This window comes from Ochlerotatus camptorhynchus, unplaced genomic scaffold (assembly GCF_037179485.1).
Source record: "Ochlerotatus camptorhynchus isolate MF236.1 unplaced genomic scaffold, CSIRO-AGI_Acam_v1.1 ptg000070l, whole genome shotgun sequence".
In the NCBI taxonomy this organism is placed as follows: Eukaryota; Metazoa; Arthropoda; class Insecta; order Diptera; family Culicidae; genus Ochlerotatus; species Ochlerotatus camptorhynchus.
Window position 1 is genome coordinate 2,688,565 of NW_027040560.1, and position 21,992 is coordinate 2,710,556.

The following is a 21,992-nucleotide window of genomic DNA, read 5'->3' on the forward strand; positions in this document are numbered from 1 at the left end:
TGCATCACTTGATGCTCCACGTGTAGGCACATTTTTTGACGATGAAGTGCATCTGCTGTTTGGAGAAATTTCGATAATTTATTTAGTCACTTCATTCGAGCAGTGTTAAATTACATATTCCGGGTAGAACAAATACCATAAGACCTTGTTCCACCTAGAAATAAATGACCTGATGAGATAATTTCACAGCTGAAATTTGCTCGTTGGTGCTTGCCCAAACAGTGCCAATGGGTGTGCCCAAGCTTGCCCTTGGTTTAGACCCAAGATTATCGCTATTTTACTTCGTGATTTTGAAAGTTTTCCAAGCCTAAGATGTCAAAAAAAGTGGTCTAGGAATATTTTCAAGCTCGACATTTTTTCAAAGGCCAGAAATTTCAAAAATATTTGATACCCGGTATCTTTCTGAGGAAGGCGACACATCTAAATCTCAATTCTAGATGCTCAAAAACTCTCACACTGGCGAATCAATATTCGAAAAATCTTCTTTCATTTCTCGCATCTACTTGCATCCCGCATCATCGTTTTGCAGGAAATCTTCATAATCGTCATCAATCTTCTTTCCACACCAAAACACAATCTTTTCTGCATCGTAGATAGAGTCGCCCCCTCGGTATCTTTAGTATTTGTCCAAACATCGAGACAAAATTCATATCACAGAATCTTGAGTTCCTTTATACCCCGTACAGACTATGGCTTATATCATGTAATATAGGCTGTCTTGCAATGAGCACTCATACATCTAGTTTTCACTGGAAATCCTATGTATGAGTGCTCATTGCAAGCCAGCCTATATTACATGATATAAGCCATAGTCTGTCCGGGGTATTAAATTGTATCGTTTTTTTTCGGACTTGTAATCCGGAATCAAAAAAATTCCAACTCCGGATTTTAGAAAAAAAAAAGTTATGTGACGTTTGATTCTTATGTCGTTAAATGCCGTCTTCAAACAGTCTCATGTAAAGAGCAGCTTGAATTGTTTTTTTTTTGGATCATGATCGATCCCATGCATTGTTTTTCTAGTAATCCATGATTTCAAACGATCCCACTCCTTGTGCAGAAGCATTGAATCAGTCATTAAATCCCAGTTTTGCGTTGCTATGCATGCCAAACAATCCTGTTTTCTGCATTTGTTATTTGTTAGTGGGTGGAGCTGGTGGAATTTTAAGTTCAACTGATTTATTCCACTGAAATTAGCTAGCCAGTTGATGTCTTTATTAATTCACCTAGACCTCGGCCAGGCCTCAGTAGGTTCGAAACCGAGCTCGAATCAAATAGAGGGAAACAGTCGAAAATGCATCCTGGGATAAAACGTCCCAAGCGGTTTTTCACAGGTATTTCATTCCAAATTCGTGAATTTGACAAACAGCAATTTGAACTTCTAGTAACCCACGGTGGGAGTTTGAGTTTCTATAATTATACCAACCCAGCGGTGGGAAATCGGGTTTTTCGGGTTGCTAAACTAAATAGAGCCCGATACGGGGCGTAATTTAACGACCGAAATGAGAACCAGCGGTGGAGATGCTTTGAGCAGCAGAAATCTTAAGAGGAAGAGGAGACCATACGGGGGCGATAACGAACCACTTTTCTATCAAACGCGAACCAGCTCGTGATTGGCCGATTTGAGCATGAGCATGATTGACCGCCCACGGTTGCTACTCTGTTATTGCCAGACCAGCTGTAATTACACAAAATAGACGATGCTTGGGACTAGTAATCATCCTCAATGTGTAAAAACTGGTGATCTAAAACTAGGCAATACCAGCGCCGGCCGCGCCCGAACACAGGTCAAGAAAGGAAGGGGTAGGAATGTGTTGACGTGACACTTGCTTTGATGGAAGCCGAGAACACCTCTGCACTTCCACGAGGAATCACTGGGATATTGGGTAATAGGGTTGGGTTTGCAGCAGGGTTCGTCTTGGTAAACGATAAGCTGAATTGATGTCCTAACAATCATATAACGCGAAGGAACTTGGGATTGAAACCACGGTCTTCTGCTCAGTAAGCAAAAACGTTTGCCACTAGGCAGACGAGCTCCTTTTTAATCATCGAGTTGCTGTTATTACCATGTAGTCATGTTAACAAATAAAACGATTGACGAATCTTGAATGTGGATGGGCTTGATATTAGACTCATGATGTTCTGCTCAGTAAGCAAAACCGGTTGCTCTAAGGCCACCGAGCCCCTCATATCCTATTATAGCGTTACTCAGGTTTTTATAACTATTCAAACCCGGCACCGACGACAACGAAAATTTTTACAAAATACACGATAAACAAGCGGTCTTACCATACATTTTTAATATGAAAGGACCTGGGACCGCGTTTTTCTGCTCAGTAAGCAAGCCACTGCAATCGACAATCTTTGAAATCCTAAAACTAAAAGCTACGAAAGAGTACTTAGGCCTTCATTAAGAACCACTTTCACGCGACGTTCAATGTTTCGATTTTCTCTTTGCGCATGGTTCAGGCAATTATAAGAAGCTATTTATGACCGACGTGAAGATTGTTTAAGACCTGGTTAAACAAGCTATTCAAATGAAATTACGTTCTCGAATTTCACTTGGCATGTATTGAACAACAGAAATACGCGATAATCCATATTTTCAGCGGTTGATGGTTAATTTTAAATATACTAACGGTACTGCCTACGACTACGACGGCGATTACGACAGCGACTACGATGGCGCCTACGACAACGACAACAGCGAATTTGTAACTTACCATTTGTCTAGGATAAACACCTTTGCCCGGCATCTTCACTGGTTCTTCATGTCCGCTATCTGTCACTGTTTTCAAAATATCTAATAGCAATCACCTTTGTTGTAATACTTAATGTATTTCCATGGTCATCTGGGATGAGGGTCGCATCTAGTGCTTTCCCTAGGAACGGTTCACGGCCACCAGCTACCGCCCGTTCAGTCTTGGGCGTATCCAGCTAGACATCCTTCAGCTTACTCACAATCTCCGACACTCAATCACAACAAACTGTACCGAAATCAGAACAGCTAAACTACTCGGTAAGTTTTTGGCATTTCTATTTAATTGTATTAAGCTATCTCACAGAGACCAGACGTCCAAGTTCGATCAGAAACTGTAAAGTTAAGTGGAAACGTTGCCGTTTAGTAGCGCTAGCATCTCCTGATTTCCTCTATAAATTTATCACTTTCGACCAATTTGGCGCTAGTATTGATAAATTATCTGCTGAAAATTTCCACTTGGCGCTACCAGCACTTAGTGTCTAGTGTAAGTTTTGCAACGCCAGCACCATCATGTTGTCAAAGAGGGTTTTTAAGTGGGGAAGTCGCAGTTAGTGGCGCTTAAGTCGAATAGGAATCTTTACAAAAGTTTTTAGAGAAATTCAACGTCTGTTCTCTGTGGCTATCTTATATCGAGCTCTTTTCAATAATTGCAACATGTGAATAATGCAGAGCAAGTTTAAAATTGTTCTAGAGCCAAATTGGTTTTGAATGAAGGTCAAACTACAAACAAACAGTTCAGCCGCTCTGAACCCTATGAAAATTATGCTTTCCTAATATGGTACATTCTCTCACTATAAACCTGTCATTCCTAACCTATCTGAACTATTTAATAAATGGAAACCATAACATGGGTTACGCTCCTCCTAAGCGGGCCCTCCGCATCCTATCTCTGTCTTATCTCAAATGCCAATGGTTTGAATGTATCAACACATTCCATGTGCTAGATGACGTTTCAGTAATAAATTTGTAATTTCCACAGCGTGCAGATTAACGGTTAACGGGGTTCAACTTAAAAACGATCAGATAACTGGGGGTCTACGGTATATAGTCAAGCAGCTTTAGTTTGTGAAGGATTGGATTTATGTTTGAATCCATGGAGAAAATCATGCATGCTGATATTGGAAAAATGCATCTTGGAGCAAAGGCATGCTCTTTGAAGACTGATCGAACGTTATGATATTTATCCGTACTGATTTTCAGAGCGACATGACGTTTGATTCTAATGTCATCGGATGTGATCCGATGTAAAATGTAACATTGTAATGACGTTTGATTCTAATGCAACGTTTAAAACTGATTTAGTTTTATGTACTTGAACGTCACACTGAGGTCTGAGTACATTAAGGATATACACGTTAAAATTTAACGTTTCGAAGATGTCTGCTAATGTTTTCAACGCTAGAATTTCTATTCGGGTGGGTAGCTACATTTTTCTAGAAAAAAAATCCGGAGAACTACAAGAGCAACAATTCTTAATTAATTCCCTACCAACTTTCTTAGACCATCAGTTTTTGACCAATTTCCCATCAACGGTCTACCAGTTCTCGTCCAATTTCCAACTAATTCTAAACTTATTTTTATTTGACGTTGCGAAAAGGCTTAGCAAAGGGCCTACCATTTCTGATGACAAGCACAACGGCTTAACAAAAAGGGCCTATCCATTGAAAGATTCACAAAAAAGGTTTATTAATTTATGAAATTATATTGTTATCGATTTTCATATATTTTTGAAAGATTTTCGCAAATTTTGGATGTTGTATACTGATACAGTTACTATTGTTATTGTGAACAATATAAATGCCTAAAATACTTCCATTTTCTTAAAAATGAATTGAATAGTGGCGGTCAAAATTTAAAATTCATTTTCTGGTTTGTTTACGTTTTGGACATAGGCTGTAAGTTGCGGCTTACTTGCCAGCCTATAGCTGGCCCGATTTACCCCGGCGGGGCGGCTACGAGCAGAGTACTTCCCCCAAAGATGTTCGGATTTGGATGGATTGTTAAAAAAGAAAGAAAAAATGCAATTTTAGACGTCTATTATAATCTGACCTTTCCCTATTTCTCCTCGTTTTCCTCGGTGTCACTCGGTGGGGCCCTTCGACGATAGCGGCGGCGGTTGCGGCTTGTTCACGTCGGCTCCAGACACGGACTGTGCCGAGCGTCTCCTACTTCACTTTAGCTGCGTAGCAGCGGTCCTTGGTGTTTAGCGGGGGGGATGAGCAAGGCTCCTTTATCGGAACCCCCTCGGCGACGATGGTGACGAATCACCGGACCAACTACTCGCCGTAGATGGTCCCGGTAGTCACCGCAGCGCACTACCCAGGCGAACGCTCCTTCGGTTCTGCCTGCTTCGTCCCTCCTTGGCTCTTACCTGCGGTGGCGAGACTGGCTCTACTGGCTGAGCCACCGCAGTGAGGACGGTGGGTGTTCGGGGATCCTTGGGGTTTAGCCGGGAAGCGGAAAAATCCTCGAAATTTAGCTTCCCTTGGCGGCGATCCGACACCCTTCACATCAGCTCACGAACCACGGCACTTTTCCAGGAAACGACGACACTTTCACGCGACGATGCTGGGAATTATCCCTCCAGCTGACACACGCCACGAAAACGGCACTCCAACTCTCGTTTTTACTGAAACGGACCGGGCAAAAAACCGCGTCGACTTCCAACCGTGGCTCGTAACTTTCTCTTCGCTGTACTACTTGACAATCACCGACAATACAACAACCGCCATCGTTCTCCTGCAACCGCGCTCGAATGTTGTGCTGGTTATGTTTTTCGCCTTATTTTGCAGCGGGAGGAGAAACGGGACCTAACTTCATTCTACACGCGAGACAATTTCAAACGATAATTTTTACACTATATTCTAATCCTAAAAACATGCCTACACGAATAAAATCTACGATGAAAATAACAAATTAAAATATTTACAAATAAAGCAGTGGTGAGTATGTTGCCGAGCGTGCGACCAAAACAAAAACAAATCATAACAGACAAGGCACACGCTCATGGCAAACACGTTAAAATGGTGGGTTATAAATTGTCACCCTAGACGAGGGTTACAAGGCCCATTTGAAATGTTACTCTAGAAATGCAGTAAATAGCATCATTATATTATAGAAATGTGCATGAGCTGCGAATTGAAAAAGCGAAATGGCTAATATTCTAATATTCTATAAAGGGGAAATGTCGGCTTCGGCAATACCTTAACCTATTATCGTCAGGGGGTAAACAAAGTCCTAGATCACTCAAATTTTGCCAATAGATGCTCTGAAACACAATGTATCCGATGTATCCACATGCCAAAATTAAGCTCGTATAAGGATGGGGGCGACCCCGGCGTAGTGGTTAACATCCATACCTCTCACGCCAAAGTCACGAGTTCAAATCTCACTCCCGGACAAGCCACGCATTCGTCTGTTAAAGTGACTATAATAATAAAAAAAGCTCGCAAGGACGTTGTTTACCCCCATGACGGTAATAGGTTAAGGTATTGCCGAAGCCGTGATTTACCCTAAATGAAAAACTGTTCAATATCCAGTTTTGGGAGCAACTTTTTCGAAATTTCAATCACAACGGCATGGTTTTCAATAGCATTTCTATCGATTATTAACGCTTTCGTGGTTCAATTGATTTATCGCTTTAAACATTTAAACCCCTTTTTAGTCAGAATTTTGTTTATTAGCCATATAAGCCAAATCTTTTATTTATGAGGTGTGTAAGCCCGTGAAAGCAAATCAAGCTGAACAATGCTTAGGTCCTCAGTAACGTTGATCGATCCTCTTCATCAACTTTCTCTTTCGTTAATAACTTTGATACTGAACCACCGACGAACCGACGTGACAGCTTCGTGCCCAAGACGCCATATTTAAAATACGTTAAACTCTACCGACATCTACTCATCGGATCGCGTCTCACCTCGTTTGACAGATCTGATCGCCCGTTTGAAAGTTCGAATCGTTCGTTTGACAATTCGAATTGTGGACAAACGAAATGCTCCTGTGGCATGTCGGTTCGTCGGTGACTGAACCGTGTCTTGTCGTGTTTGTCGTATAAAATGCTAGATGATAGCATGTTTGATTGAACGATCTGAGTGTATAAATTAGCTGGGAATGTCTTAACATGGCCGAGAGGATGCAAAGAGAAAGTCGACGACGAGAATCCGGCAATGTTACTTGGGACCTAATGCATTGTTCAGCTTGTAATGCCTACACTCTACGAGAACAGCGGTATGCTATTTCTTGCTGTATTGGTAAAGTTCCATGTGGAACAGAATGCTTGTCATCCTAAATGATTAGCCATAGTTTAAAACAATGTTAGCATTATTTGTGTTTATATTGTAGAAAATTCAATCTCTGCAGGAAACCTTGAACTTCTCTATCAATTTTGCTGCGACTGAGCCAAGAACTCCTTAAATACCGGGCTTATTTTTTCAATCACATCCTTATAGCCAACCAGTTCCTTCTTGCATGTGTCATACCAAGCCGCCACCTTCACATACTTGACCCGGTCAAAGCTGCAAAAGTCCAACGAGGTCACGCTGACGAAAACCGATATATCCGCAATGGTAAGATAGTCTGCTGCCACATATCGGGTTTTGGTCAAAAATGCTTCCAAAATTCCCAAGGCTTCCTGGACCTTCTCGCGATTTTTCTCTGTCCTGTCCAGGGATTCGCTATCCCACAGGGGAGAACAGTAGGTGTAGAATCGCGAGTAGAGCATTCCCAAGTCGAAATCCAACCGACTGTGAATGAGCCCACGCATCTTGGCATCTTTTGGGTACAGCGGATGTTCGCCACAAATGTTGGCAGCCTTCAACTCCATCAAGTAGACCATGATGGCACGTGATTCAGGCAGTGAGTAGTCGTCGCCATCTACCAACGTGGGAACCGCGTGTGCTGGGTTAATCTGTCAGAGATTCGTTGAAAAATTATAAGTTATTTGTTTAACTGATAAATATTATGCAAACATACCTTTAGGAAATCCTCCTTCAGGTGTTCTCCGGCATCGTAGTCGATTTCCTTCAAGTTCAAGGTTATACCGAGTTGAAGGCTTAACAGCTGCACCGTCCAGCATGGCGGAGAAATCGGTATGTAATATAGATTCATGATGGGTCAACGACGTCTGAACTGCTGAAACTGGTTGCGTGGCTAGTTGGTATTGTGTGGCTTTTATATTTATATCGTAAAGCGATAACGATGAGATAAGACAATTTCGGTCTGCATGAAATGATAAACGTAATATTTATTGTTCAGAAGTACGGTGCTAATTTTGGGTATTAAACAATTACAATGACATATATTTTTGAAGGAAATGTTAATCACTTTAAACCGAAAACTAAATTTCTAACGTAAATGCATTTGAGCGACAAAATTGAGTATGCAACATTGCAACAATCCTTGGATTCCCATAATACCCATCAAAATCATGATTGATTACTTGTTATCACACTTATTGGTGAAAGGGGGCACTTGATTAGGTGTTTCCACAGACAAACGTACTAGCACCAAGTTTAAGTAATAATCGGGAAGCACCAGATAATCAAACTCATCTCCTTTTATCACTGTCAATATATATTGGATATGTTCGACAAGACGTGCCCTTAAAACGGTCTGTTAGATCGTATATAAGCTGTATCCACCTCGCGATTACCAACGAGTCTACTTCGATCAGTCAAAATGGATCTCTACTACCACATCATTCCTCCGCCGAGCCGTGCAGTTCTAGTTTTGGCCAAAATGTTAAACATTAAGTTGAACCTGATTTCCATCGATACGAGAGATCCCAGCGAAATGGACATCTTGACCAAGGTAATTGTAATTTCAAATCAACAAGTCTTCAACATTGAACAACTTTCCAACTTCCAGGTCAATCCCCTGCAATCGCTCCCGACTTTGATCGACGATGGACAAATCGTGGGTGAGTCCCACACTGTTCTCATCCACCTGACTACCCAGTTTGACAAGAAAGGTACCCTCTACCCACCCGATCTCAAGATCCGCTCGGCCATCAACGAGTGTCTCTTCTTCGACACCAACATGTACAAATGTTTCGTGTCCTATTCGATGCCAACGGTGATCAAACGTCAGGAACCGAACCAGGAACTGCTGGAAAAACTTCTCGTTTGCATCAGAGCGCTGGATGTCTACCTGAAGGGTCGCACCTACGCCGCCGGCAATAGGTTCACCCTAGCCGACCTGTCCCTGGCCCACACCATAGCATCGCTCGAGGTAATCAAGGTCAAATTGGCTGACTTTCCAAACATCGAACGCTGGCTGCAAAAGGCACTTTCCGAGATGCCCGAATTCGGAGAATTGCATACACGTGCCGAGGAAGCTTTGCATACGTTCCTCGCTAAGCAATATGGAGCCAACCGTGCTTAAGCTTCAAGCGCTTTTCCCTTAGTGTGTATGGGATGACGTCAACCAGCAGCAAGGCAGTGACATGATTTGCTCTTTTTTTAATAATTTTATCTACAAACGATGCGGAATGAAGCTGAACATTGCATTAGGTCCTAAGTAACATTGATCGATTCTCTTCGTCGACTTTCTCTTTCGTTAATAACTTGATCACATATCCGTTTCTTAATGTGTTTGTCGTATTAGATGCTAGATAAAAGCTTCTTTTATCGATCTGTGCTGAAAATACCTGGGAATGTCTTTACATAGCCGTGGGGATGCAAAGAGAAAGTCGACGAAAAGAGTCTGTCAATGTTACTTAGGACCTAACGCAATGTTCAGCTTGAAATTTCAATTTTGGTGTTTCAATAGAGTTCTCCAGATGCACAAAAGTGATCGTGAGACCGCGTGCTACCTTTTTAAGCGTTGTGATATCGCGATACCTTTTTGATTATTCTTCTTCTTCATTTTTATACATGGATGTTCGTGGGATTGCGCTTGGAGATCTCTATAATAAATGTATTCGATGATTTTCTCCTAACAATATTAACTTCAGTAAATGTTAATATGTTTTTCAAGAATTATTCTCCCGTCACTTTTCATGTATACCACGATTCTCTCTTTCGTTAATAACCGTAATGGCTGTAATAACCCGACTCCAAGCCCGAAATATGAATGCAGCCAAATTATTAATGAAAGAGACAGTCGTTGAAGAGAATCGATTAATGTAGATTGGTCTAATGAAAGGTGACGCGAGAATTTCACAATGTTGCTGTATTTGTATTAACTAGCTGTAAGACGGAATATTAATACACATTAGTATACATATAATTTGTTAATTAATACCAATAAGTCCATAGACATTGCCACACAATTTAAAAGTACAATAAATGGTACATGCTTATTAAGCTTTCACTTAAGGTGATTCCTTGTAGAGCCCACAAATGGCCGCCACGTAGTAGGCTATACATGCACCTCCACTTCGAATTTTCAAGTACATACACAAATCTCGGAAATCAGTGCCCCATTTTTTCATTTGAAATTGCTACTTCATGCATGCTGCATTTGCTCGAGACGAGGGCGAGGCAAAGAAGAAGAGGGACAAACAAACAAAACCGATCGAATCCGCTTATTGTACGGATCCAAGCTAATTTTTTTCAAATAAATTTGAGCAACATCGTCTGCAATTTCGAGCTGCACCAACACCACTTTCGTCTCGATGATAACCTTGAAGCCAACCTTTATTGATTATTTCCAAAAATAATTCGATCCCAAATTTTAACACCACGAGTTTTTACGCAAATGGATTTGATTTGATTTAGTCTTGTACATACTTGGTCTGCATACGTTTTTCTTCTACATGTAGAAACTGAACAGGAATGAACAGGACCATTTGCGAAATATGTGACGGTTGGTAATTTTATTGGATTGATTAAATGACACTAATTTAAATTGATTAAACGACACACATACACACACACACATGAAACTTGAGCCCCGGAATATCTTTTTTGGATCAGATCGGAATTTTGCCTGTTCCTGGAGTTAGGACAAATTTTAACAGCAATGCCATAGCCGAAAAAAAATATTCTCATATTTTGGCAATCCGGAAGCCGCCATATTAGCAAGCACATAGAATATTTCACTCAGAAAAAGTAAATAGCATTGCAACTAACAACCGCAGCATGCTGTTAACAGTTGCTGTTTTTGTGTAATGTTACACTTATTTTTTCTCTTGATTGGTAACAATAAATCATAAACATAAAAAGAAAAGCACGTATTGAAACTCACCCTCGAAGCCTTTAAGATATGAATGGTTGGCCGGCTCGCTTGCCGGGCCGGGTGAAGGTCAACAATATTGACGTTGCCACCGGTGCTATTACTCTTTACTCCTATAGGAAAATTCAATTAACTGCTGTCATTCTCTGTGTGAAACATGCCGGTCTGTTCCTTACCCTTTCGCTCCACTGAAAAATCCTATTAGCAGCTACCAACACAACGGCTACCACTCTGCAATGAGTACAGAGAAAGGTGGAGCAGAATCGTCCAATGCAGTTGTATACACTGTACCAAAACATCTTTCGTTATTTTTTTTCTTTTCCCACAAGAAAAAGTGGCTGGATGGCGATTTGTTTATTCGACTCAGCTAAGAAAACAGTTTCTTCGGTTAAAATCTCTGTCGCGAAGTAGAACTGACGTGGCGCGTTTGACGTTAAGAATATTTAAAGAATATTCGGTTAAGTTTACCGAGTTTTCTCAGTTTTCACCTCGGTTTTCACCCTGGGTGCCCTAATAAAAATAACCATAAAAGAGAGCTTAACGACGTGTTCGGGGTATCATCCAAACCATTTGTGCGATAGTTTACCCATCCGGGATACAGTTCGTTTATTTTATTTATTTATTAGGGTGGCTACACACAAAAAACAAAATTGTTTCAATAAAAACCATGCATTTTCAAAATAAAAGTTTCTCAGCTTTGATAGTTTTAAGCACGAAAATTCTCAAAATGAAAGTATTCACTAGATAAACATTTCAAAAGGTCCTATCTGCATTGATCGATTCTCTTCATCGACTTTCTCTTTCGTCAATAACTCAGTTGCAAAACCTTTCCCTGTTGTATTTGATGTTTTGGACGCTAGATAAGAACCTCCTTTATCAATGGGATGGTCCATTAATTATCTCACGCAAATTTGGCTCATTTTCATACCCCACCTCCCCTATTTGTCACATTTTTTGTATGGACCTTAATTTTTTTTTGTATTGCTCGTCACAGTTTTCAAACCCCCCCCCCCCTGCCCCCTAAATGTGTGACATAATTAATGGACGACCCAATGTAGTAGAATGAACGCGAAATCTATTTGCATAGCAGTGGTTATGAAAAGAGAAAGTCGATTAAGAGAATCGATCAAAGCAGATAGGACCAGGGGGTGGAAACTAACGATTTTAAACTGATTCACTGCTTGAGTAGCCTATTGGTCCCAAGTACTTCTATGGCGTACCCCATTCTAGTTGAAATTCTATTACTACACTATGTTTGTTTTGATTCGCTATGAAAGTTTGACAGATAACATCAGGGGTGTGTGGATTCATGCAGAACATGCAGGGGTGAGTGAAATAGCTTGGGACTGCTTGGGACCGTTGTTCTGGTACTGAGTGAGCCAAAAATAATAATGATTTTCTTCGGGACCCAGTGGTCTTAGAGTTACCTCTATGATAGGACCATGTTATTTCAACTATAACAAACTTTCATGACAAAAGTTTGATTCGTTACAAAAATAATCCACTTTTAATTATATAACACTATCATGCTTTTCATTTGAAAGTTTCAACTTTTAAAAGTAGCATGCGTGCAACTTTTGAATGACAGCTAAGCCGAGTTAAGCTGACTTTTGTTTTGAAAGCTTCAGGCTTTCTACCAAAAAGAACCAACCAAAACTTTTAATTCTACCAAAGGTTTTTTTCATTTTTACTAACGATAATTTTGTGTGTGTATGAAGTTCGCTCATCCATCATCACAAAAACCACGCAGGAACGAAAATCGATAGAGCTGATAATGAGGTAAATTCTACACAGTGTTTTAAAGGAGCCAACTCTACGAGCACCCACACCAATGCGTTGCTATTCGGGCTGCTAGTTTGACAACTTCACCCATTGCTATTTTAGTTAGCAACTTGTTTACGCACCGGTCGTTGGTATCACGATTGTGAATTTACGTTTTCGGGTTTCGCACCGATAATTGCTAAAGTTATCGTCGAACTTCGAACTGAAATTGATCACAGAGTTTCGTGACTGTTTTTTTTCTCGATAATATTGATATACCTAACTACGAAGACTGAAGATTGAAAGGTAAGATTCAACTACTGACCCAGGTACTCAAGAAAAGGTCCACCGGAAGATCCGAATAAGACAGCGATTTTTTTTAAATCACTTGTTGTGATGCTACATGAATAAATTTGAATCTAGGACCAGAATGCGCACACTGGTGGTCACGAAACTGTCCTCTGGGAGATCCGAAACATCCATAAAAGCGGTCAATTCGTAAAAATGATCGAAATATCGATCTTCGTGTGCTCATCTTATAAAGGTTGCGCACCAAAATGCATGAAGGCATTTTTGGATGTCCACATTACTACACACAAAGAAAATTCATTAGCTAAATTAAAAAAGTCGTTGGTGAAATTAAAAGTTTGCATTGGTTCTTTTTGGTAGAAAGCAGAAACATTTTAAAGTAAAAGCTTCCACGTTCTTAAATCAAAAACGTCACTTATTCATATTTTTAAAAGTCGGAACTTTTAAACCGAATTGTAGAAATGTCAAACTCAAAATGTAGGACTGTCGAGGTAATTCTTGAAAGATTTTAATTCAAAAACAAGTATGTCTAATATTAAAGCTTCCATTTTCATTTTATAATCGATTTTATATGCTTTTAAATATTTCTTGAAAGTTTTTAACAACAGATTGAAAGATCCATAAACATGTTTATTAACATCAATAGCTGTTATTTTACATTTAATATCGTAGCTATGCTATGATGCTATTCCAGAGCTGTCTGCCAGTAAGAGTCAGAGAGTCAACGTCGGCGGATTATCTCTGGAAATGGAATGGGTTTCCGCTCCGGCCAATTAACATCCGTCACCCATGACATTTGAGTTGAGCAGTTTCTGTCTATCTCGGCAGCGGCACGGTTGACTTTCTTGACATGGTTAGTTAGCAAAAAACGAAGGATGAAGCACCGAAGACGGTCGTCATCCCGAAAAACCCTTTTTGGTCAGAACCGAGGGGGGCGACACATCTAAATCTCAAGTTAAGATGGTCAACAAATCTCACACTAGCGAATCAATCTTCGAGCAATCTTCTTTCATTTGTCGCATCTACTTGCATCGCTCATCAATTTTTTGCAGGAAATCTTCAGAATCGTCATCAATCTTCTTTCTATCTACTCAGCGTGCGCGCAGCTAGCCACAGCAAAACACAATCATTTTTGCATCGTAGATAGAGTCGTCCCCCTCGGTCAGAACAGAACAGCAAGAAAGTACTCCCGCAGAGAGAACCTGTGTATTATGAAAATCCTAGCAGGTGGTCGACATGACGATGCCCGGGCGTTGTACAAAGGGGAGCAATCTGCGCCTTCAAAATAGAATATTCCAAGCTTATACGTAGTACCAGTGCTATGATATCATTTTTTTTTTGAATATGCTTATATTTGTCGTACCTGGAAGTGAATAATTACAGTGAATTTAGTATTTTAGTACTATCAAAATGTTCAGAAACATACCTTGTTGACATTAACTAGGAGTAAACTATGGAAACGGTATGTTCATTAGCATTCCCGGGTGATGTGAAAACTGAGCTCATCCTTTGGGTTTCCTCATCTTTGCATCGTCATCCTCAGACCTAAAAGCAGAAAGCATATTTGTATGGTTGGTGCTGTGGTGTTTACTTTCATTTCGATTTGGAGGTCTTAACACTTACTGTAATGGTTGAATCCGGGTACATTATAGGCTCGTGGTCCCTTGGCAACGTTGGGCGTTCGTATATAACGGATAAGCTGGGTATATTTCACCATTTCACGAGAGGCAACTTCTGCACACTCGGATGAAGTACAGATCCCATTTAACACTTGATTTAACTATAATCTTATTAACTGCCCTGCTTGAGAGCTCTGTCAAATGTTTGAACAGAGTCGGGTAATATCACTCCATCATCCGAAATCATAAATTAAGACAAGCTTGAACGGATTCTAATCCAATGATAATATCGCTTGGAGCAAATCAAATACAGGAATGTCATACAAAGCTCGATACAAAGTTAATTTTGGCGCGAAACTGTCGGATGAAAGAAAACATACAGAGGTTATTTTGACAGTACAACCACAAACGAAGTGACAGACGACTTACTGGCGAAGAAATCCATTTAAATAATGTGGTTCACTGTAATAGAATTTTCTTGGAAGCTTGTGCCATCATCCACTAGATGGGTTAGTTTTTTTGTTTTGATTTGAACAAAGTTGATTTTGTGTACAATGATTCTTTGACAGTGTGCAAAGAGTGCGTATCATTTTGTCATTTTTTTATGCATTTCAGTTTTGAGTAGAGTGAATGAGATAGAACCAAAACATTCTAGTACATTTGGTGAAAATGCTAGTTCAATCTAATAGTAGTGTTGCCATGTGGTACAATCCAGTAGTAGTGGTGTTGCCGTGTGGTACACTGAAAAATTGCAATAGCAGGTTAGTCACCAAAGTTTTCGAGCCGCTCCGTCTGTCACTTCGTTTGTGGTACAACAACTTTTCTTTTGAAAGATCACACTTTTAAAAATAGCAAGTAGAATGTGAAAGATCAACTTTTAAACTAAAAGAACAACATTTGTGGTAAATATTTTCGTAGTTAATATCACGAAATTCGGGAAACTTTTAACTTAAAAATGTGATATTTTTACTAAAACAATTTTTATTTTTTGTGTGTAGATTACATATTTTAGTTTGTGAATTTATCAAGCTCGGTTGGTCGAATTTAATACGGTAGATCTAATCTCGGATCTAATAACATCAGAAAAAATTTGAAACCTTTAAGAAGTTCTGATTGATAGAAGTGTGAAGATCAAGAGCTTCAGGGCAGTTCCATTAAATTCAGGATGATTTAAACTTAAAGACCTATAAGTAAGTTACGTGAACTTCGGGTAAGTTCTGAAAATGTTAGGAAGTTCTATGAATATCAGGAAAACTGTGAGAACTTGAGGTACGTTCCTAAAACTTTAGGTTTGCTTCGAGAACTTTATTGCAAATCCATTTATTTCAGTAAAATAAAGGAAACCATCAAGTAGTTCCGAAAATTTAAGAATAGTATAAAAACTTCAGGGAATGAACTTTAAAACATTAAGAAAGCTACACAGAAGATCCATGTTTAAAGGGAAATTTAAAGATCTTCTTCCTGAGTTTAGTGCGTGGTTCTGAGTCGGCAGTGGATGCGTGAAACAAGTGACAATATCGAGAAGCAGCTGCATGAGCTGGAGGAGCTTTTCGATAAGCTGGCCTGTGCCGGTCAGGAAAGGGAAATGTAGCTCAAAATCGCCATGATCTACCAGAGCTCTTGGCACCTTGAGGTAGACCGATAAGAAGAAAGCGACAGTGAGCATTCATAAGGGCGAATACGCGATGATCGATTCTCTTCATCGATTTTCTCTTTGCATTGCTACAGCTAGGCGAAACAATTTTCTAGAATTTGTTCAATGCAGAGTAGTAACAGGTTGTATTGGCTATCAAAAGCAACAGCAAACGCACCGAGAAACGTTAAATCTAGTGAGTTATTAACAAAAGAGAAAATCGACGAAGAGAATCGATCATCGCGTATAGGCCCTTATCAAAGAAAGGAATAGCAACTTCATACAAACGCTGATTCAGAAAGTGTTTACTCTGACGATTGAAAAATCAACATCGATTTTTTCTTCCTTCAATCATTTTATATTTAGCGTGTTCGTTTATGCCAGCTTAATCTGACATAAAACGGTATAATTTCTGACTACGTTTTGAAATGACCGTTAGCGTAACAGTTCATCCTGCTTAATACGAACTGTTGTTTTAAAGCTCACAAAAATTTGTACAAACAAGTTTTTGTATTTATGCATATGCTGGCCATATCTAGATTAACATTTCAAGAGGTCCTGTCTGCATTTATCTATTAATTTCAGGATTCATTCGATATTCTAATTGAGTAACCACAGTTTTGCAAACATGCTTCATGCTATTTGTGCCAAATGGTTTAAAGAAAAAAAATGTAATCTTCTTCTTTTTCTTCTTTGGCTATTATGCCCCAACTAGAAGTTTACGCTTGCTCTCAAATGAGGGGATTAGAGGCAACGGGGTGCAAGTGATTTTGATTTATTCTCTTCATCGACTTCGTCTTTCGTTAATAATTCAGTGGCATACATATTACTTGATGCGGTTGCTATTCTCCATAAGCTCCTTTATCAAACTATGTAGCAGAAATAGTATGAATACATCTAAGGGAGGCTCTAAAAGATGTAATGTATTACATATCTACCACATATAATAACAATCACAACAGTGAATGTTTTTGCAACGATATAAAAAAATTGTGAAGACGACGAGAGCTGACAAAATCGAATTATGCAATATGTTGAATGTAAATTTATTTGTTAGTTTTCTGCACTCAAGAATTTGTGAAAAATTACATTAATGACCCGATTTTGTCAGCTCTTCCGCTCATACAACTTTCAACACTTTCAGTTAACCAATTCCTAGCAAACATAGAGTTACAATCTCGTCAATGTATGTTTTTCGGAAGTTGAGATTGGTGCTTTTGAAATTCTGAGGTTTAATTCCCGCATAAACGCGAACCATATCTTGACCTTACCGAAAATGGTTACAAATTGTTTATAATCCCTGCTAAACTTTAACTGAAATGGTTATGGAACTTTACATGAACGTTTGTGTGATAAAGTTTTAACCTTATGTATTATGGTTTTTTGGAAGTGAACCTTACAAATAATGGGTTGTTAAGAACCATTACCATTCTAAATTCTTGTTTTCTCCATACATTTTCTGAAAAAAAACTATATTAGAACCTTTTTACTTATGGTTTGAGAATTTTAATGGTAATGGTTATGGTAGTCAGTAAGGTCCATGGATGGTTTTGTATTGTCGGTCAGCTTTACGTGGAATATATCGCGAATAGGTTCCCTAATAAAAAATAACCATAAACGAACGATAACCCTAATCATTGAACTATTCCACAAATGGTTTGGATGATACCCAGAACACGTCGTTAAGCAAATTAACCATACAATTTTTATTAGGGTTGCCTGTAAATTAATGATTACCACTCAAACTAAGAATTATGTTGCATCTTGTTTTTGTTATTTACAAGAGAAAATAATAAACTTTTAGAACCGAGACTAGAAATAGGATCGTTTTCTTTGTGTAGTTAGACTTTTGTTTTCATAGTGCTTTCTTTTCGTCGATGGACTGTCAACTGCAGGATCAGGATCCAAAACAATATGCTCAGTTATTTGTGTTCTCGCAGCAAACCAGATTAATCCAGAGTAACTATGAGAAATCTGAATTCAAGAGGTACTCTAAGGAAAGCTGACTTCCCCTCGGTAAGATCCATTAAAAATTTCACACGGAAGTGGGAAGTTGTCAAGCCAGAAAATGTTGTATGCATCGTCACAGTTTCCAGACCCCCTCCCTCCTCCTTAAAATTTGAACATAAATAATGTTCTTTTTCAAACGTAATAATTAAATTTTATCGCATTGTAAAAAAATGTTTCCATGAATATTTTTCCATAAACTGGAAATAAAGATACCGTCAGACTTTTGGAACAAATATATTTTCTTCAAAGCTAGCTAACAGATTCCAAATTGGTAACCATGATCTCAAACTTGGTATGAGCAGAAGCGAGAGAAGATCCCAATTCTACATTAATGGCGGCAAACTCCAACTCGTATTAACTTTTAATACCGGCCCTGTTAGGAAAATCTGCTAAATGTTTGCTTATGATTGTATTGATTTACACCAATGTCGATACCAAATCAAACTGACGTTGACCACTTGAAAGCTGGTAAATCCGAAAGGCGATTCACTTGTGTATTTTGGATTAATTTTGCGTAATAATGTATTATATTATATTTTAATAGGAAAAGTTATTTTGTCTACATTAAAAAAACAAAAGTGTATTTTTCTTGAATGAATGTTTTGAAATCAGTTATGGCGGTAAACTCCAACCGGTACTATCCTCGGATTAAATCCCGATCCAGAGTGTAAGGTTGATTTGGTGTTGACGTCGGTGTTGATCAGTTCTATCTTAAACCAAAATTTGACAGATCTTCCAAACAGGGACGATATTAAAAGTTAAGCCGAAACATATACTGGAACCGAGGACAACAACTCAAATATGTTGTTGTTTTGATATTATTTGACGTTTTGTCTCGCGTTCTGTTTGACAAATGCATTAATCACACGCTAACTATAAAATACTCAGTGATGAGTAAAATTACATGCAGTTTGATAAATTCTTGTATCACACATATTCCATTAATAAGCTCGTGAACGAGCTCATGAATTAGTATGTGTTATGCACTCGGTTATCCATCGATGAACAATTTTTACTCATTTGTGGATTACAGTTACTGATTAATAGGCAATTTATTAATCATTTGTGGTGGTGAGCTCCAACCGTTATTATCCTCGGATAAAATCCCGATCAAGAATGTCTGGCTGCTTTGATGTTGACATCAGAATTGATCAACACGACTCTTAGAAGAAAAAAATTGCAAATCATCCACACAGGGACGGTATTAAAAGTTAATCCGAGTTGGAGCTTACCGTCATAATAGTGTTTTTCACAAAATGATAGAAATCCTACACATGAATGGGTACTATAAAGTTGCCAGGCAGTGAAAGAACGTCATTAATATATTTTAATGCATTTTTTTTGTGATTTGAGCTCGCATTTGTCTGTGTTTGGCAGTTTTATCGCATTTTTAGTATTTTTCTGTCAGTAGCGAATATTTGTGTATTTATTTTATTCGTCAAATATTTATGTATTTTTTTTTCGAATTTTACATTTTTATTGTTTTTTATTTATTTTGTACTGAGTAATGATGAATTTTTGTGTTTTTTTTTCACTTTCGTATTTTCGATTCAATAATCAAGAGCAGGGAATAGCCCTTCGGGAAAATCAGACTTGTGAAAATCGATTTGTTTTTTTCTTGTTTGTAATCACCCAATGATGCGTTTAACGTATAAAACAAAAGAAATAATTTTTTTTCGCGAGTCTTATCTTACAGCTTCCAAGTGGAATGACAATACTCGTTGAGGGTTACCGCCATAAGCATATTTCAATTCGACAGATTGTACAAATACAACGTTGTGCGAATACAGCGCATTTTGTCCGACGTTATGTTTTACATACAAATCGAGAGTAAAATCAATTGACCACTTTGTCAAGCAGTTTTTGTGTGACTTTCTACCAGCAATTTCACAAAACAGGACCAACAAATTACTATTTTTTTATGAAACACACAAATTTCGGCTACTTTTCTCGTTATTCTAGAAGAATTTTTTTTTTATTCTTCTATTACGAAGTTCAAGTGGTAGTAAACGTCATTTTAACTGCTCGAATGAAGTGGTTAATTGGCCCGTGTTGGAATTTTCGGTTTTCTACTTTGCCGTATACGTTACTATACGAATGAATTGTATTGGTAGAAAAATATTTCGTTTGTTATAAAACCGCTTTAAAGCAGTCAAGCTGTACTTATACCTGTCATTAAAACTGGTATAATGCTAACTATATTTTCCGTGTAAAAAGCGTACTATCCACCGCTAGGTGGCTTTCTAAAATACATTGATTTTTTTTCACTTTTCGAAGCAGAGATGAGCTTCCTTTCTTTGCTTGATGGTAAATTATCTAGAACTCCATTTCCTAAAACCGCGAGCAATCGGACCCAACGTGTTCTGGCAAACGTAACGAACGTGTAAACCTTGTCATTCAAGTGAGTTGATCAATTGATTTGAACTGAAAAAAAATGAATCGGGCTCAACTTTTCAAGCTAGTTGAATTCAAGTGAGTTGATCAATTCTAGAGTAACATATTAAAAGGGCGGAATTCCGAAATCACCAACATCATGGATCACTAAAAATAAAAAAAAAGTGTTTTTTGTCGTGATATTGTGAAGAAAGCTAAACTAACATTTGAAAACGGCGGAGTTTCAAAATCACCACATCGAGAAAATCGCTGCCAACACTGGTGATACGCCGTGGAAAAACATCCTCGGGATTTTTGTTTGTTGTTCTACCTTGGTTCTTCGTTCGCAAATTTTGTGAGAGTGGAATTACGCCCGGAGAGTTTTTTGTTCGTTGTTTACACGTGGAATTAATATCAATCGGATGCATTTCAGATGAATCGGGCGTGACTAAATACTACTGAATCAGTAAGTTTTGCATATTAAAACAATATAATTCGTTGTTCTGGTGCAAGGCGTAACAACCAGATGCATCATAGAGTTGAAAATTGCGTAACAAGGGCCCATGTCAAAAAAGTAAACAAACCTGGAAATGAATTGTAATGTTCACAATAACAATAATGCGAAAAGTTTTAATTCTAATGCGAGTTCTTATGGTTTGCTTAAGTAATTATCTCGACTAGATAGGAGGTTGTCGTCTTTAGTAAAATTGTTCAGATGATCAGTTCAGAATTCTCACACCAGGCAGCGGGAGTATACAATTTGAAATCTAATTACTTGCTTTAACTTGACAGCTCAACAAGATAGAAGGTTGCTGTTTTTGGCAAAGTTATTTTGAGGCATAAAACCTATTGTATATTGGGCAGTTTAGTTCGGAATTTCCTTACTAAGCGACGCTAGTGTACCAAGTGACTTGCTGCCTTTGGCAAATTTGTTCGGATAGACAAGACCTATTGTATATGCTGAACAGTTTAGATCAGAATTCTGTCACCAGGGATGTAAATATGCCTTTGATTTAATTATTCTTCAGTTCGAAATTTTGATTAGCTCTTCCTTCATATAGTTATTACGGCCCAACTGGAACATTGCGTTTTGGGACTGCATACGATATGCAACATTCATGGCATTCATCAGAAAAGTAAAGGTGAACAAGGAATAGTAATAGGTATCAATCAACATGGTAGCACAATGTTGGCAAATTTAAATATTGCCCTATGCCTTGTGTAAACGGGGATAGATCAGTTCTGTTGTGAGTTTAAATTATATTTCTATGAAACAATTGTGTGTGTGTGTGTGTGTGTATTCCCTCTAACCCCCACTGGCCGGCAGTGTTATTATGGAAGAACTCTCTCTACA

At 38.6% G+C, this 21,992-nt stretch overlaps 2 protein-coding genes across 2 annotated transcripts; one reads left to right on the forward strand and one right to left on the reverse strand.

Annotated features, from left to right (window-relative positions):
- Window positions 1-7,103: 7,103 nt before the first annotated feature.
- On the reverse strand, window positions 7,104-7,966 carry LOC135697279 (glutathione S-transferase 1-like). The gene is made up of 2 exons (XM_065216903.1): window positions 7,730-7,966; window positions 7,104-7,664 (listed from the first exon to the last, which is right to left on the reverse strand). The coding sequence occupies exons 1-2, from the start codon at window positions 7,862-7,864 to the stop codon at window positions 7,137-7,139; spliced, it is 663 nt and encodes a 220-aa protein (XP_065072975.1). The 5' UTR covers window positions 7,865-7,966; the 3' UTR covers window positions 7,104-7,136.
- A 462-nt stretch (window positions 7,967-8,428) lies between these two features.
- LOC135697281 (glutathione S-transferase 1-like) lies at window positions 8,429-9,176 on the forward strand. The gene is made up of 2 exons (XM_065216904.1): window positions 8,429-8,566; window positions 8,624-9,176. The coding sequence occupies exons 1-2, from the start codon at window positions 8,435-8,437 to the stop codon at window positions 9,137-9,139; spliced, it is 648 nt and encodes a 215-aa protein (XP_065072976.1). The 5' UTR covers window positions 8,429-8,434; the 3' UTR covers window positions 9,140-9,176.
- Window positions 9,177-21,992: the final 12,816 nt, after the last annotated feature.

Excerpts from the sequence above, each read along its gene's own strand:
- LOC135697279 (XM_065216903.1), bottom strand. The coding sequence starts at position 7,864 with ATGAATCTATATTACATACCGATTTCTCCGCCATGCTGGACGGTGCAG. Across the intron at positions 7,665-7,729 it reads TGAAGGAGGATTTCCTAAAG|ATTAACCCAGCACACGCGGT; the intron begins GTATGTTTGCAT and ends AATCTCTGACAG.
- LOC135697281 (XM_065216904.1), top strand. The coding sequence starts at position 8,435 with ATGGATCTCTACTACCACATCATTCCTCCGCCGAGCCGTGCAGTTCTA. Across the intron at positions 8,567-8,623 it reads AAATGGACATCTTGACCAAG|GTCAATCCCCTGCAATCGCT; the intron begins GTAATTGTAATT and ends TCCAACTTCCAG.